The sequence below is a fragment of the Nannizzia gypsea genome, genomic scaffold (assembly GCF_000150975.2).
Source record: "Nannizzia gypsea CBS 118893 supercont1.3 genomic scaffold, whole genome shotgun sequence".
Classification (NCBI taxonomy): Eukaryota; Fungi; Ascomycota; class Eurotiomycetes; order Onygenales; family Arthrodermataceae; genus Nannizzia; species Nannizzia gypsea.
The window spans coordinates 1,282,849-1,299,934 of record NW_003345199.1 but is presented as its reverse complement, the minus strand read 5'-3'; the positions used below and the strand labels follow the sequence as shown (position 1 = coordinate 1,299,934).

Genomic DNA, 17,086 nt, shown 5'->3' with positions numbered 1-17,086 from the left:
CGATGGATATCAAAACGCATTAAAGCACATGCTTTAATTTACGAAAACCCAGGGAAGTCCGAGTGCAAGACCAGGCTGCAGAGCATCTTATAATAGGTAATCCAACAGCCGGAATGGCCATCCGTGGCTCCGTCAGGAGGGGGGAAATTGACTAGCGGAATCAAAGGTTCGACAGCCTGAGTATCTAATAGCACGCGACTGCAATGCAAGGCAGGATACTGTCGGGTTGGCCATGCCGCCCGTGCAATCAAATATTCCTACAGGCTAGTCGGCCTCCAAAGCCAACTCGGACGATGTAAAGACGGTTGTTTGACCATTTACTCACTGCCTGGTGCGACGCTGCGGTCCTGCATCCTCCGCAGCTGACGACGTTGAGCCGGGTAAACCTGCACAGGGCGTGGTTGTACAGGAGTCGTCGGTGCCGCACGTAAACACTCAGACACCCAATCCAGACAGATCTTCGTCTGCCTCTAAGCGCTCTAGCTGCTAAAATGTGCCGCAGGAAGGAAGACGGGAGAGCGAGTCGTTGATGTCCAAGGTTGAAGTTGGGTTTCCCAGGAGAAAACAAGCTTTGGGAGGCCGAGAAGCTCGTGCCACATCAGAGACATTTCAAATTTCGGATCACTAAGTTAACTTACTAGTTACAACGGGCGAGCAAGGCAAGACGATAGACGCCTGCTTTTCTCGCGAACTTGCTTGCAGCCTGGTGCCATATTGAGGACTCCGCTGCTATTTCTCTGCTAGCCACGTACCACGCGATCCAGAACACTCAAAGTACTTCACAGACACAGCGCTGCACCGTCGCAAAAGGAAGAGCGACCAACCAGTAGTAGTTGAGCACAGCCACAGCGACATACATGAAGAACCCCAGCCAACCAGCTAACTCGTTAACTATTTAACTAACAGAAAGCCAGTGAAGACGCACAGGGGTAGAGAAACATACAATCGGATAATTCACCCTAGCAGTCCTGTTTCTTGCAGCGTTTCAGCCGACTCCATGGAGTCTCCAGTCTCAACCGCGGGTGATTCCCCGAGGACGAGCTCCAGCCTGCTGGCGCATCCCGTTCTCCATATAAACTACTTTACTCCGTGCAAACTATTCGGTTGCTGGAGGCCGTTTCTTCGAATAACTGAAGGCATTAAGCGAATCCTCCGACATGGCAAAGAATCAGGGAAGAGAATACTCCATAAAGGATACTTCTCTCCCTCAGAGTTTCAATCCAAACCATGAATGAAGAATTTTTCCAGGATCACCGCATCATATTAATAACCAACGGAAAGAGCCGTTTGGGTACAAATAATAAACCCTGGTTGAGCGACCTGACACACCTGCTTATTTCCCGCAAGTGGCAAAAGGATACTAGGAAACGCAATAACAGCATGACTAGTCGACGATGGTCGTGAAAGAAGATTCCATCTGGACGGAAGAAGCTAAGGGTTTAATAGTCGAACACTTATGGAATAGGGGAGAGAAGCAAAGGAAAAGAAAGGAAAGGGAGGAAAAAAGGAGAAAAGGAGAAGGTTTACACCATTCATCGCTCGCGCTTTCGGGTGCCACGAAATGTGGAAGATACTTCCGATTGACGGCTGGGCTTCAAGAGGTTTAGTTCTCCTAGGATAGTCCTCCCTAGGGCTAATTAGGTTGTTACGAAAGGGGAGCTTCGAGCCACAAAAGGCGAAGCTGACGTCGGCGTCGGCAAGTCGAGAAGCAGAAAGGCGTCTGCTTGTTCTTGGGCGATGGTGATGATGATGAGGATATCAGGGTAAGCACAAGAGTATTAAGATCGTGTATCCTCCATGTCCTCGTCCCCCTTCACCTGATCTATATAACTACAGGGGGTGCATCGGATTCATCCATTCCCAAGCTTCGCATGCAGTCATCGTCCCCTACTGATTGGCGTCTTTCGAGAACGGGGGATCCACGGGCTTTAAAATTAATTGGACCAGTGGGCCGTCTTCTTCTCTCGAGCTTTTTTTTTTCTTCTCCTCAGGCCGTTTACTCCTTAATATTGGGCCTTATTCGTGAAGAAGGGGAGAAGAGGGAGGAGTAACAGATTTCTATTATTGCAAGCCACAAAATTGGTCATCTTCTTTCTTCCTTTCCTCTCCTCTCACCACCGTCTTCACTCCTCTCCCTTCTTCTCGTCTCGAGTCTCCCGCATCCATCACTTATCACCACCTTCACTCTTTTATACGGAGGAGCTAAGAGGGGTCAAGCTTCGTACGCTCTTTTTTATTTCCATTTTTCACCTTCGGGTTGAAAAAGTATGAGCTTGTCCTGAAAGCCTGCTTAAATTTGCCTCCAAAACAACAACTTCCTCCCAGCATAAGGAGACTCCTGTTTCTCTCTTCTCTCTGCCTGAAGGAGAGAGGACTATCATTTATACTCCTTGTTTTAGAGACAATCCTTGTTGTTGCGATCCATGGTGGCCGAAAGCGCGCTGGCCAACTCGGTCACCACCTGCAGTCAACATGGCCAGAGTCTCTGGCTGGTTGCCGCTGGCTTGTTGGCCATCGGCTGGTATGTCTTTGTTGTTACCGTCAGCACAATAGGGACTATACAAGTGTGAGCTTCTTGTTCTTTCATCCTCGGGGCTACTGTGCTGTTGGATTGTTTGGTTGGCGCTCGTATGAGTCCCGGCCAGGGATTCTCAGCTCTACTAGTAGTCAAGTACCGAAGCTAACAAACCGTTCCTGAATAGATTCAGAAGATACTCCAAACCTCTTCCTAAAGCTACGAGAGCTCCTTCAGATCCTAATCTTCCTCATGTCACCATCATCAGACCTATCAAGGGCCTCGAACCCTACCTCTACGAAAACCTCTCCTCCAGCTTCCTACAGGACTACCCCAAGGACAAGCTCAGCATCTCCCTCTGCCTCTCATCAAGGGATGATCCCGCCTACCCAGTAATAGAAAAGGTCCTCGCACGTTTCCCAGACATAGATGCGCGTCTCTATCTCGAACCAAAGTATGAAGACTATGAGCTAGGGCCGAACCCGAAGATCCGCAACATGAGCCAAGCCTACCGTGAAGTAAAGGGCGACGTCGTCTGGGTAATAGATTGCAACGTCTGGCTAGGAAAAGGTGTTTGCGGAAGGATGGCAGAGCGTTTGTGTGGACTAGACTCCAAGGGCCAGAAGTACAAGTTTGTGCACCACCTGCCAGTCGTTGTCGACGTTGATAGCGAAGAGGCCGCAAAGGACTTTGAGAAAAATGCCATATTCCCTCCCACGAAAGCCATGAACGGCAACGGCAACGGCAACGGCACACTGAAATCAGCTCCTGGAGGTATGATGGCTACAAAATCTGCTCCAGCTTCACCTATCGAATCTATTTGTTCAATTGGTGGTGGTCGGCTAGAGGAAATATTTCTCGCCTCCTCCCACGCGAAAATGTACTGCGCCATCAACACAATTCTCGTTGCTCCCTGCGTCGTTGGAAAGTCAACCATGTTCAGACGCTCGCACCTCGAGCAGGTAACCAGGAACCATGTCATACCTTCTCGACCATATCCCCGGAAACCAGGCCTTGACTCCCTCTCTGATAACATCTGCGAAGACCATCTCCTTGGAGAACGCATGTGGAACGGCAAACTCGAGGAAGAAGAGGAAGGCCAGTCATCAGAATGGGGTAAACATGACCTTGTCTTCGGAGATCTCGCAATCCAACCAGTCACAAAGATGCGCACTTGCTCCTACATCGACCGCCGAGTTCGCTGGATCCGTGTTCGGAAATTCATCGTTATTCTAGCTACGATTGTCGAGCCAGGCATTGAGTGTTTCGTTTGCTCCGCGTACCTCGCTTTCGGAATTACCACAGGCATCCCTCCCCTCCTATCCGGCAGCCAGTACTGCTCAACTTACCTTTCGACATGGTCAGCCTTTGGATTAGTCTGGGGTCTAAGCGCATTTGTCTGGATGATGATCGACTTCTTCCTATACCGAACCCTTCTTTCCTTCGTCACTATCGAAGTAGATGAAAATACACCACGCTTCGCCCGCCCTCCAGCTCCGGGCTCGCTTGCTAGACGGCCATTCTTAGAATGGTTCCTTGCCTGGCTCGGTCGAGAGACCCTTGCTCTGCCTATATGGGTATGGAGTGTCTTTGGGGGTGCTACCATCGTCTGGAGGGACCGTGAGTTCAGAGTCGGCATGGACAATGTTGCCCACGCTGTTGGTCCAGTCTCCAAGCAACGGTCATGCAATGGTTCGCTTAACGGCAACCCCAACGGCCAATCCCAACGTTCTTACGGCTCAGATGACAGCTGCGAGGTTCGACGGAGGACGCCAATAGAGAACCTCACTAAAATGGGTATGAAAACTACCGCTGCCGCTATGGACCTCGACGAAACATCCCGCTTGATTTAACCTCTAATGTCTGCGCTATTCCCACTTACGCTTTACCCTTCTCCGTTTTCCTCTTCATATTTTTTTACAACAAATACAGCAAGCTGATACACTTCCTCCTTCTACTTCTTGTTCCTCTTCTCGTATCACCCTTTTTCTTGCCTTTAGCCCTTCATGCATACACTTACACGAAATCCTATTCAGCCTTTTCTTTCACTGTTACACATCATATTAATTATCCCCTACCTAATAACTTCCCTTTCTCTGCCTTTCTGGGTTGGTGTTGTTTCTCGATTGTTGACGGTTATGCATTTGTCCTGTGTTTTGGAGACGTCTATGGCCTTCTGAATGCTATGTAAATATAGAAGGTTTTGTTTCGAGTGCCCGGCCAAGTTGAGGCTCATATCGAGTGTTCATGGCAGACTAATGTGATGCGGTGAAATCTTATGTCCTCTTGCCGCCACTATCAGCTAGATAGTGAAGATAATAAATGGAATTATATAGATGAATACCTTTCGAGGATTACATCCTCTAAACATTTGATTCATGGATACATCACACTATCAGGAACCAACCAAAAAATTCTAACAAAGCAACAATGATACTTTTTGTAAATAATCTATTGAGGGGAAACAGGCTGTCACTGCTTGCTTGAACCAGCATCGTCTTCAGCCATTGGAACATCAGCATCATCAACCGCACTCTTCTCCATATCCGACCCTTTTTCACAGGTCAACAACCACTCCACCACCTGCTGGCCCTTGGTAGTCTCCCGTGGCGTAGAAGACTCAGCTTCTTCCACATTCGCTTCACCCTCCGCAACATCCTCTTCTTTGCCTTCTTCTTGCGTAGTCGCAGTAGCATTCCAATCGGACTGCTCAGCAACAAAAACAGCATCATGGCCTGCGTTGTTCTTCAAAATAATATCCGCTCCAGCTTCAACAAGAGCCTTGACGCATTCTAAATGGGTATTGAGAGCGGCCCAATGCAACGGTGTATTCCCAGAATGGTTCTTATGATTTATAATCTGGAGGCTCGAAGGGTCCTGTGTCCCATTTTCGGATTTGAGCAGGCTAAGCAGATAACTTAGTATTTCTAGTTGGTTGAAGTTAGCGGTCTAGTAAAAAGGTATTGAAGTTGGCGAGCGAGTATCACATACCAGCATTTCCATTGGCCGCTGGCCAGTGTAAAAGGCATGAGCCAGTCCCTCCTTCACTCTCTTCCTCTGTATCAATAGCTGCTTTGATTATATCCGCTGGAGTGCAGTTATATTCTTGGCTGAATTTTGTGATGTCTGCTTTCAATGATTCGAGATCACCTGCACGAGCGTCATAAATGAGATCGTCCACGGCCTCGAAGGGCAGAGAAACTGCAGCTGCGGTATCCATATCTCTCTTGGGTAGTTTTATAGCAGCTAGAGGTTTACTTGACGGAAAATGTTCGTTTTGAAATTTGGCTGTACCCAGAAGTGTATCCAGAAGTTTAAAGGTACTGTAAAATATACCTTATATAGCCTAGTCAAGCAGAGCACATTTAACTTGGTTTCTTCCCTAGATATCAGTCAGCATACAGATGCTCCCAATGCAAATCGTAGGCTTATTTGAGTAAGATCGCGTTGTGGCAAGGAAAATGGTTCAAATAATGTTGATATAAAAATTATCTCCGGATTTTTTTTTTGGAGGGGTATAAAGGCGTCAGTTGCGAGAAGACTCCAGCACATTCGGGTGCAAATGGGTATTTTGTAAGTAAGAGGACGAATAACACTCACAGTAAGATCTTGAATTATTTGTAAATGCGATTGTATTTATCCTTGTCTCCAAATCTCTAAAGTATCAAATGCCCCCAGATATCAACTCCCCTCGAAAAACTGTGTCACGTGAATCCACTCGGAGATATGTTTTATGCAGCCTTTTCAGTTTATGATGGGCAACTAAGAATGTATTTCATAAAATACTAAGTGCATTTCTAGGATTTATCAAAGCTAGATAGTAGAAGCTACGCAATGTACAAAGGTACCAGAGAGCCCAACGCCAGAAACGTGTCCCAAGATGCTGGCCAAAAACCGTGTCAACCGTCTCGCCCACCCCGTCGATGCAAAAAGACAATACAGATCTAAACGATTGGGACCTCTCGGGTATAGAAAAGAACATAATCCAGAGAGTCCGTCGGTATACAAAAAAAAGAAAATGGCTCAACCCAACCAGAGAAGCGGAAAGGGAGTTCAGTCTCGCAGCCAGGCTCTGCGTTTCTCTTCCTTTCTCTCCCGCCTTTTCTCCCTAAACGCCTTCAACTCCTTCTTTGTCAACTTCTTTCCGCTCCGCTCGGCTTTGAGGCTCTTCCCCTCATGGCTGTTGGCTGCGGCATCGACGTCAAAGAACGCGTTCAGCTGTCGATAACTTTTGTTCTCGTCATTAAAGTTCTCTGGTCTTATGCCAACAGATTGCCACTGGCCTGTGAACCGGTTGAACGAGCCTGTAGCTGTGTACAGGATGTTTGGGTCTTCGGTGCCAGCTGCGGTTGATGCAGAGGGCTCCTTTTCGGTTTGTTGGGCATACCAGGCCGTCGGGTCGTAGTCACCGTGTATGGACGGGTCATACCCACCTGCAGCTCGTGGCTGTTTGGGTGCCTCTTGCATCTTATCCTCGTTTGCCCCTGGAGGACCTGGCTGTGTTGCTGTTGCGTCTGGAACTCGGGGATTCTCCCACTGTGATACCCCAGTGACGCGGTTATAAAAGTAATAAGCCTGTGAATTATCATCCCACATTGCATCCCAGCCGTCATCTTCGACGGCCCCTGGCACCGGCTCATCAGGAAGGGGAGGAACTTCTTCATCGGGCAGTGGGGGTTGTGAACCATCCTTGCCCTCTCCAGTATTCACCTCACCCTCTTCTTCTCCATCCTCCTCCTTCTCGGATTCTTCTTCCTTATCTTCAGGCACTTCGTTATCCTCGAGCTTCTTCAGCGTTGGCTCTTTCTTTGGGGAATCGGGCTGGTCCCCAGATCGTGACTGTTCGTCAGCAGGACGGGTAGGCTCCGCAGGTGCATCCTCGGCCATTATTGAGTATAAATGAAGCTATGGTATAGAAACATAGGAAACCATTTGTACCCGTCCTGTGTGTGTGTCATTGCAAAACTTGCGTCGCCGAACAGGAGTTGGGATTCTGGCCAAGGACGGCAGGAACTGGAATAAGAAGAATATATTACTCTAGCCTCTTTTGGAATAGTGTATGTTAGTAATATGTTAGTAATATTCACTATCACGTGTCTGGGTGCTTCGAGTGCATTTTTGGTTGAATACAGGAATATATAGGATATTCTCGAAGGATAGAGGAGTTACGATGGGATATACACATTTAGCTGTGTTTATTGAAGGGTTAGAATATAGAAATCTATATTTTAAGGGCTTATCCTGGCAGTGTGGGTAGAAACCACAGGAAACTGCATTTTCACCCCCATTTTATTTACAATTTCCAAATAAAACCAAAATAACTAACTAATAGGTACCTACCCAGATTATCAACTCTTAGCATCAACATCACATCACAATATCACCAGATAGATCCGGCTTATGCTGTCTACCTGACCCAGGCTCTCTCCTCTTGTATTGTATACCCAGAGGAGAGCTCGAGGCCTCCTGGTGTTCTCCAAGAAAATGGTATCCCAAAGATATACCCCTCATACTACGTTTCTCCATGCCAAACAAATGCCATGACACATAACCTTTTTACAACACTCGTCCACTACCTGTCTACACCAATGAAGACTGTTGTACATCCTGATACCTACCATCCGTCCATAGGATGTGGACATTTGTCTGGTGATGGAATACCCCGCTGCAGCCCCTCTTTGTGGCACCCAACACGTACCAGACATCTATTGATGAAAACATGTTCAAACCTGAATATCAATATACGGGAGTAACAAGGACATAGACTTTGATCCGAACCTGTGTCATCTCTTCTGGCAGGCTGCATCTACATCCAACATTCCTGTCTATCAGAATGACTACGTATAGCTCTACAAGCTACGCTCGGTAGTGGTTCCGACCACCAAAACAGAGGAAAGGGAGTGAAGCACAACAGCATCCTTCTACATAGGGAAGAAAAAAGAACGAGGAAAGGGACAGTCTAGAACCTACGAGGGTTGACCAGAGAATCAAGATTTAACATGATGCAGAAAAAGGAACTCTCTTTCAAGACTATGTACTTCTACGTGAACACCAGCCGCGGGGTCAGGCAATGGGAAACATTGGAAGATCTAGCCGAAGCTTCTAAATCGCAAACAAACCTGTTGCAGTCTACCGAGTTGGTTAGAATTTCAATGTCAAACTTCTCGCTTTAAGGCCATGGTACAGGTGGTTAACATGGGCGCATGTCTGACAGGGGGGGCTTCTTTTTTCTTCCATTTTAGGTTGCTTATCGAGCAGCCCGACTGAGGTACCGATAAAACGGATGACAAGGCGCCCTGTGTGAGGGTAGGAGATATCTAGAGTCACTCCAAAAGCGGAGGGTTGTGTGATTTCCTTTTTCACTGACAGCCGGGTGCAATTAAACTGCTCCTCATGCTCCCGTACTCCGTCTCAACGACTCACTCTACCCCACCGGCGGTTGAGTCGCACACTTCACAAACTGCAATCAAATATGTGGTGACAAGTTGCTGGCGAGGAGTTGGGGATGAAACACGCAGAAAGGCTGGTTAGGTATCTTGTCTTGCTGTACTGTAATGACCGTCTTTTTCTCAGCTTGAGATGTAGTGAGGAAAGCGGACATGGGATCGATTCACTGGAGCGATCGTTGGGTTGACGGTAGCGGGTCGAGACTGTACGGAAGATATGAACGACAGCCGGGCTGAGTGTTGACAGAAATCTAAGGAGAAGAAAGAAATGGAAGAGTAAAAAATGCGAAGAAAGGTGAGAGAGAGCACTGAGCTTGGGGATCCGTGAAAATATTACTGCAGTCAGGGTCAACGCCCCCATCGTCACCCGGATACTTGCCGATTTCTTCTCAACCAGCCGGGTTGAGGGGAAAAGGGAGCGAATCGTGAGTACAATGCCTTCCACGTCGTGGTGACAGCGACTGCTGCTGGCCGAAGAGGAGATTGTTCCCCGTCTGATTGTGGCAGGTCAACTGAGCAGCAAAAAAGTCATCGCCTGAAGAAAATAGTAGGTAGTTTGCTGTCAAGGCGATGGATAATTGGCAAGCCGTTTGCCCTCTGTGCGACAACGACAAAGTAACTGCATGGTATGCACATATTATTGCAATGCCACCATCTTGCCTGCCACCGACACGCATCATTCACGAGACGGTCAGGAAGTTGATCTCGATGCATGCCACTCTCGATCTCCGATCCTTCTGCCACCTTGAGCAAGATGAGAGAGCAAATCAAGGAAATGCGTCTCATAGCTGATGGGCAAGGATGGCTTCTGGGCACGGGGGACGAGCTTACCCCCAATAATCTGGGCGATCCGAGTGGAGAAGGCCGATGCACTTAATCTATATTCCCTAAAAAGAATATTCGACGTCCTTTTGACTTCCAGGTACCAAGTTTCCTTATTTCAAACCACTCTCAAGCCTTTCCCTGACCGCTTGAAGCCATAAGCTTGTTGGAAAAATTCTGATAAGAAAATTCTGATCGTACACCGACATTCACCCAGCTAAGCGTAAGGAATGAGAGAGAGTATAGAAAACTCAACAAGTCTGATATCAAAGTGGATCAGAAAGATAAAAATATCTTCTCGCACTGACGATGGCGACCATAGTCATGATCTAGGACCATCCATGGATTTGGGCGGGGATAGATGGCGTTAGGCTGGGGGCCCCTCAGACCGCCCAGAGAAGAGAGATGGAGATAGTGAAGTAGAACAGGGAGCTTACGGCAGCAAGAGCCCGTAAGCGGAGAATAGCAGTCTAGCCAGTCATTTAACGTGACCCGGAATCCCAAGGCTCAACAGTTGCACGGAGTGCAGCAGTTGAAGTAAAAAAAAAGGCTAAGGCAAGATGTTGATATCGAATGGACAGCCACAGAGGCATCAGGGCTCTGGCATGGAAGTTGCACCAGCGTCGTCCACAGATAGCCCCTGATGGAATTGATCCGGCCATCCATGTGCACGAATTGACAGCCAGGAAAAACGAGGGCTGGGAGCAATTTTGGCTCATCTCGACCTGTCTACGGAGTACCCGTATGCCATGTTGCCATTTGGTTGTCTGCTAGCGGGCCGGCCTGCCAAACATTGCATTGACGACTGCTTTCCCTGTTCAGAAATCGATAATCCGATGGAGAAGATCGGATGCATCAAGTGACAACGGAGCGGTGGAAGCGGCTTTTGCTCAGACGCATTATGCACGGTTTGCATATACCGAATAATTTGCCTTCCGCGGGAGCGAGTATTTGCATCTCGCTGGATAGCCTGCACCAGTCTCCGGCGACCCACAATGTGAATCTGGGCTGTCAAGTGTCTCCTGGCACAATTTGAGATACCCGACACCCCCTAGTCGAGGCTGAGACTGCGATGTGTAGCGAGCGAAGGCGCGACACAAGCAACAGCAGAAGCAGCGAGAAAGCGAGATGGAGCAGCAAAAAAAAGGGGGCTAAAACGACGCCGATCACTTGCGCTTTGGGGACAGCGGACGCTAGACTGCATCTGGAAGAAGATCAACAGGGCAAGGTGATTATATCAGCATGCCGTTACCGACTTTTCCGTCAAGGGCGAAAAGGGGAAGAAGCAAAGACGCAGCGAAAAACAACATCTCCAAAAGGTAAATAGAAGAAGCTTTGTCAGATAATATTATTTACGGAGTACAGGGGAAGCAGCAGCTTTGACGTCGCCTCCCCTGATCGTCTTTCCCCTTTCTGCCCGCTCGCTCGGGGATTATCCAGCACAGATACATACAGGACTTTGGGATGGAGAACGGAGTATCACTTGCAGTGGCCTTCTCCATGTTGCCTCCCATGGGCTAAGAATAACACGGGAAGGGACTCCAGTGATAGTCGCCCATAATCCGGGGTAGAAGTTCGTGCTGAAGCCCAACGACACTAAATGGAAACAGCACAGAGTGCCATCACAATAGGGCAGCGCCAGCAAAAGAATTCTCGAGACTTCATACGCGGCCGGTGATTGCTAAGAGTCTTAGGGCAAATCGGGACGCAGCGAAAGGAAAAGCAACAGGAGTGGCAGAGAGATTGGCAAGTAAAGCTGGCAATGCATGATGGCTTGGACGTTACACTTGTGCAACCGTCCAGGCAAAATACGTACCGTCCGGATGCCCCGTAGCTTGACTTCGAGCTTGCCGTACTCCAACGCAGGAACCACGGCGACAGAGTGAAAGAAGCCCACTAACTCCAAAGCAAAAAAGAATCCAGTGGGGGGAAGCGTCTCTAGCAGATAACTAACTAACCTGTCTACTGATGATTTAGTGAGCTGAAGCGAGAAAATAATTTTATGCGATGCTCTGGGCCAGTTAGTGTTATGGAACTATTAGATCCTTGGTCCAGAAGTCCAGCCGCCGACCCAACCAAGCTGGTGGAGAAACACCAGGCCATTCCTTTGTTACTGCTCAGCCCAAGGGAAAAGTTCTTACGCGCCTAGGTCTCTGCTGCCTGTCCCAGGCCGCCTCAGCCCTGGCCCTCTGCGCGCTATTGATTCAACTCGAAAAGCTTACTGGGGTTGCCCTGACAAGAAAATCAGCAAAAAAATAAAATTAAATTATTCCCTGGTCGGTTTAATTGCATGAGTTAATATTGCTGGTTCCATCGAATGATAGCTTCACCTCACATATAGCTCTTTTGTGAAAGTCGTATTGTACGAAAATCAGCTACTCTGTACAAACAACTGAGTGAGGAGGGGATCCACAGATATTCAGCAGGGCAGTTGGGTTGGAGATTTGTAACCCCCATGCGGTCACTTGCTTCCCGGTCCAATCGAGAGCTTCCCTTTTCAGGCAAAAGGAATTACTCAATATTGTGGCTTTCCAGCATTGAGGGAAGGACTTGGAATTTAGCATCCAGGATGCAGATATCGTTTGGAGGTATTACAGCTATTGTCAAGAGGAAAAGAGTGAATGTATCTTCTTTACACACTGTGTGACGCTCCGTGGGAGGGCTACATGACTGGCTGGGCATACAGTGCTGAAGCACCCAGTCGTCTTGCTTGACTAATATGATCGGTTCTATCGAGAATGCTATGGCTTCGCTTGCAATCTCATAGTTGTACTTTTGTCGGATCAAAGCGAGATATGGTTTTTTTTTTTTTTTTACTTCGGTTTATGCTCGAGACGGAGGCGGCGGAGAGCGAACGGGTGGGCGGGCGCTCGCTCTCTGTTCTAGGCCAAAGTGCAGAGCCAAGGTGTAAAAGCCAACTCGAACTGAATCCGTGCATGTACAGCTTCGACCCGCCGATCATCATACAGGCCATACCACATTCCCGTGTAAACGAGATGGGCGGCGGGATTTGCAACCCAACCCCAATGTGGCAAAGACGATATCTCTCTCTGCGTTTGAGTTCAATTGTTGCACAGTATTGTCTGCCAGTAACCCCTTTTTCAGTCCGAAAGTGACTGTCAAACCTCTCCAGATTGTCTATATAAGGAGCTTCAAGTCTGCCCATCAATCGACTTTTTTTTCTCCATCAGCATCACTCTCAAGCATCTCACAACAACTTCCAAAACAGCCTCAATCTCCATCAATCGACTTCTTCTTTTTTAAGAGAAATCCTCTTCCAACCCAATCAGTCAAAATGAAGTTCTCCATTGCCGCCGCTGTTTTGGCCCTTGCCTCCGCTGTTGTTGCCCACCCCGGTGCTGGCTACGTCTCTACCCCCGAGAAGGAGGCCAACTTCCAGCAGAACTTCCAGAAGTTCGTCACTGCTTGTGGCAACGGCAACCAGGTCTCTTGCTGCAACACTGAGACCAACAAGGTCGGCGCTCCTTTGACCGCCGGTGGTCTCATTCCAATCCTCAACAACCTCGACCTCTCCGACCTCTCCCTCCTCAAGGGATGCTCCAAGGTTGACGTTGCTGGTAAGTAACTCACAGCTACTCCGCTCAGGGATATCAAACACAAGCATCTCGCTAACATAATCTTCACAGCCGTCATCGGAGTCCAGGACCTCCTCAACTCCAACTGCAAGACCCAGGTCTCCTGCTGCAAGACCGGCGACACCAACCAGGTAAGCCACCATCTCTTGTACAGTCTTCACTGCTTCAGCATCACTAACAAAATTTCCAGGTTGGTCTCATCAACGCCAACGTCGACCTCAAGTGTGCTGCCCACAACATCCTCTAAATGGCTTAACACCCTTCTCGATATTGATGGTCTTGAATCAGAACTTGATTCAGCCTACATCGCCCGACATTCATCTGGGCGGTTTCTTCTAGAGGCCAATGCCACCCTGTCTCTGCTTTCCTTACTGTTCCTTTTGTTATTCAAGGGGTTGAGATTCGGGATAGAACATCCACCTCCACTGTCTGTTGGCTTTCCTGTTATTAGATAATAATATGCCTAGTAATTAATATTCCGTTTGCGTCTGCACACTTCAACTTCTTCCTTCTGTCTCTCACTTTCTTATCCAGTAGTTCATTTTTCATCTCAGTATATCAAACTTTCGATCTATGCTGGTACAAATCTTCTTTCGACTTGGGTATCTGGGTATAAGTATCTCGTATGAATCGTGCACTGTAAATCTCTAGTCTGTCATGAATTCGGAGATCAAAGAGCGTTAAGATTGAGGTTGAGGTTTGTATGTGAAGTGGGTCACTGAGCGCTCAGGCCCAATTTTTATCGGAATTTCATACACCCGAAATCCGTAACACCCATCTCCGGATTATATAATCAATGGTCCCTTCCATCCCTGTCGCCTTCCGCTGCGCAACTTGGCTTCGTCTTTGCCATCCTGCTTTGTTTGTGCATCAACATATTATGCTACCCAGGTATCCTTGGTACTTCTTGCTGCTTCACTACGTCACTTTAACCAGCGTATTATTCTCTTCGACATGTGTGTTGTACCAGATAATCCTCATCCAAGGCTAAGATACCTAGTCGTATCTAATGTATGTATAGTTGGAAGCCACTAGATGATTATCAGCTGTAGTTTGTGATACCAGTAGCAAGGGAGAGGGGATAGCGGCTGTCTCCCAGAATGCCTTGGCCTATTTGCTCCAGATATCCCGCTCGTGACAGATGCTTGACTAGTTACTGGGTAGCTGTGACAGGTGATCCTTCGGGCTTAGCAACAGAAGGCAATAGTTGTTGATTACGGTAAAGTTGCAATAAGCACGTGTAATTTATGCATTGCTTCATTAGATTAGGTGAGGGATATCTCCCGCATACCTTATCGAAGGGAGTCGTACCTGCATGTCTTTTAGTATGGTTCCCCTGCATAGCCAATAACTCTGCTCTCTCTGCGTATGGCAGACTTATAAATAGGTAGTATTCTTTTCTGGTAACATCTCCAAGGAAGAAAAACAAGGTGTATCAATTTATTGTGCTCTGGATCTTGCTAATACCCAAGAACGCCTAAAAGAAATCAAAATAACCATTCCCTGATACCATCTCTTTATCTTTATCCAATGCTACTATGCGGTCACACCGTTTGGAGCAGTATGGTTGGTTTCAGCAGCAAGAGTCCTACTCTGCTGTGAGTCTGAGGATAGTTTCTTGCTAAGCAGCCTCTTTAGAGAGGTCCGGCTAGCAGATTTGGGTGAACCTGGTTCTGGTGAAGCAGGTAATGGGGGTAGTGTAGCAGGGGATGGCAGACTCTCCGAGGAGCTCTTCTCTGTCTTCTCAGAGTTGCCATTGGGAGTGCTCTGGCTAGCTGTTCCATTGTCTGTAGAACAACTGGGCTGGTTTGATGTAGCATTTGCATTATTTGTGTTCAGGGTATCTCCATCCATAACTGATTTTAAATCTGGTAATAACCATCCTCGTGAAACATTATTTCCTGGATCTAGGGTGGTGGTTGTGGTAGCGGTGGCGGCGGTGTCACTTTTCTGCTGACTTGACAATCCAGAGGTATTATTGTTATCACCACCACTACCAAACATCTCCTCAACAAAAGGAAGGCTGGATCCGGTGAAGGCCTTGCCAAAGGCGTCTGGTTTTAGGTCAAGTTGGAACCTCGGGTCTGGGGGGAAGTAAGGTCTGTTAACGTTCGACGTGACGGGCGACATCTGGAGCTCTGGAGCTGGCTCTGTCGCGGTTGACATTGCGGTCGACGGTCTAGATCTGAGAGACGAGAAGACTGACATCCGGCGAGTCCGTCTCTTCCCTTCCTTGAAAAACTGCGGCTGAGGTTGCTGTCCATCACTCCTTACTGACATCAATGACTGCTTCTTTACCACTACCCCAGGGGATCCTGGCTGCTCGTTCTGTGGCGAGGAAGGTAGCTCGACCGAAGCTGGGTCCACGGGCTTGTCGTCATCGCCTGGAGCTGGCGTACAGGGTTCATTCTCGACTGGGGGCTGAGTCTGTTCGGAAGATGGTTTGATGTGCGGAAAATCGAGCTCGACCCGGGGAGCTTTATGGTTGGTCCCGTTTTTCTGCCCTGCAGACGCCTCAGCAGCATTCTTACTTGTTGAAGCTGACGCGGATTCCTTCTCCTCTCGTGTCTGGCGAGAACGCCGACGAGAGAACAGGGAGGCAAACAGAGTCATGGCTCTGGGCGGTGTGAGAGGACGGTGGGTTTGCAGGAGAAGAAGGTTGGACTGTCGCTCGCTTGGATAGCTGCAACGGCGGGAGAAGAGCTTGCGATTCTGCTAGACCCGGGGTCGATAACGAACAAAAAAAGCTATATCGACGAATCCAGCCGATGCAGCTGATGCAGCAGGGGGGAGGAAGGGGGAAAAAGAGGAATTAGTGAAGCAAAGAAAGAAGGAGAGATAAAGCCAAACGCTGACGGTCAACCAAGCGCAAATAATAGTATGGGTTCTGCGCTCCCCCAAGAGACGAAGCGAAGATCTTCAGGCCGTGGCGTGAAAGGGGGTCAAATAACACTCTTTCCCGGCGTCTACTATGCACGGCACGAGAGATCTGATCTGTCTGCAGAGTTCTTCACACAGTCAATCGCCCAAGACGCACTCAGCTTCGTGATGCTTGAAAACGAAAAAATTGTCTGTCGTTGGATCAAGTGAACCAGCAGCACTTGGGCATCACTCTGGGAGCAGCAGGGCAGACCCTGGACAGAGAGATCTCTGTGGAGACGGGGCTGAAAGAACCAGTCGTTTTCGTCCATGGCAAGTTGCATGCTCTCGAGAGGGCTCGCCTTTCTCAGGAGAAGCAAAAGTCCTAGGGAAAAAGGGGCACAAGTCGCAACTAATTTTCTTCCCTTTTTTTCTTCCCTTTTTTCTTCCTGCAGGTCTCTGTGCCCAATATGTTTTGTGTTTGTTGTTTTATTTTTTGCGAGCCCTACGGGACGTTTATTCGCTGCCGTTGGTGTACCGGGATTGCGATGTCTCCTTACTCGCGTTGAGATCTAAATAGCAGGGTGTGACGGGCGCCGGCAAGATCGCTACGGTAACTAACTTCTTGGGTGTGTCGAGCCTAGCAAGAGCTTGCTCCTTTGCATTTCCGATGGCTTCTGCTCACTGGATGTTTACTCACGCACGCAGCTGACGATAAAGATGGGATCGCTCCCAGGATTGCTGCAGAGCTCTCTGGCCTTTGTTTGGGTCCCGCAAGGTTCCACACTTCGGCTCAGGGGTCTGCGGAAGGGAAGTGAGTTTATTTTTACCCTTGCGGCCGGAGATTT

The 17,086-nt window shown here is 48.4% G+C and overlaps 5 protein-coding genes across 5 annotated transcripts; 2 read left to right on the top strand and 3 right to left on the bottom strand.

Annotated features, from left to right (window-relative positions):
• Positions 1-2,423: 2,423 nt before the first annotated feature.
• MGYG_03903 (ceramide glucosyltransferase) lies at positions 2,424-4,368 on the top strand (the record flags this gene model as incomplete). The annotated part of the gene is made up of 2 exons (XM_003173682.1): positions 2,424-2,566; positions 2,703-4,368. 2 exons carry the CDS (start codon positions 2,424-2,426, stop codon positions 4,366-4,368), a joined length of 1,809 nt encoding a protein of 602 aa, XP_003173730.1.
• A 619-nt stretch (positions 4,369-4,987) lies between these two features.
• Positions 4,988-5,735, bottom strand: MGYG_03902 (hypothetical protein; the record flags this gene model as incomplete). Its single annotated transcript, XM_003173681.1, has 2 exons — positions 4,988-5,442; positions 5,507-5,735. 2 exons carry the CDS (start codon positions 5,733-5,735, stop codon positions 4,988-4,990), a joined length of 684 nt encoding a protein of 227 aa, XP_003173729.1.
• Positions 5,736-6,568: 833 nt separating this feature from the next.
• Positions 6,569-7,402, bottom strand: MGYG_03901 (WW domain-containing protein; the record flags this gene model as incomplete). The annotated part of the gene is made up of 1 exon (XM_003173680.1): positions 6,569-7,402. One exon carries the CDS (start codon positions 7,400-7,402, stop codon positions 6,569-6,571), a length of 834 nt encoding a protein of 277 aa, XP_003173728.1.
• Positions 7,403-13,078: 5,676 nt separating this feature from the next.
• MGYG_03900 (hypothetical protein) lies at positions 13,079-13,626 on the top strand (the record flags this gene model as incomplete). The annotated part of the gene is made up of 3 exons (XM_003173679.1): positions 13,079-13,361; positions 13,431-13,510; positions 13,570-13,626. The coding sequence occupies 3 exons, from the start codon at positions 13,079-13,081 to the stop codon at positions 13,624-13,626; spliced, it is 420 nt and encodes a 139-aa protein (XP_003173727.1).
• Positions 13,627-14,915: 1,289 nt separating this feature from the next.
• MGYG_03899 (hypothetical protein) lies at positions 14,916-15,992 on the bottom strand (the record flags this gene model as incomplete). Its single annotated transcript, XM_003173678.1, has 1 exon — positions 14,916-15,992. One exon carries the CDS (start codon positions 15,990-15,992, stop codon positions 14,916-14,918), a length of 1,077 nt encoding a protein of 358 aa, XP_003173726.1.
• Positions 15,993-17,086: the final 1,094 nt, after the last annotated feature.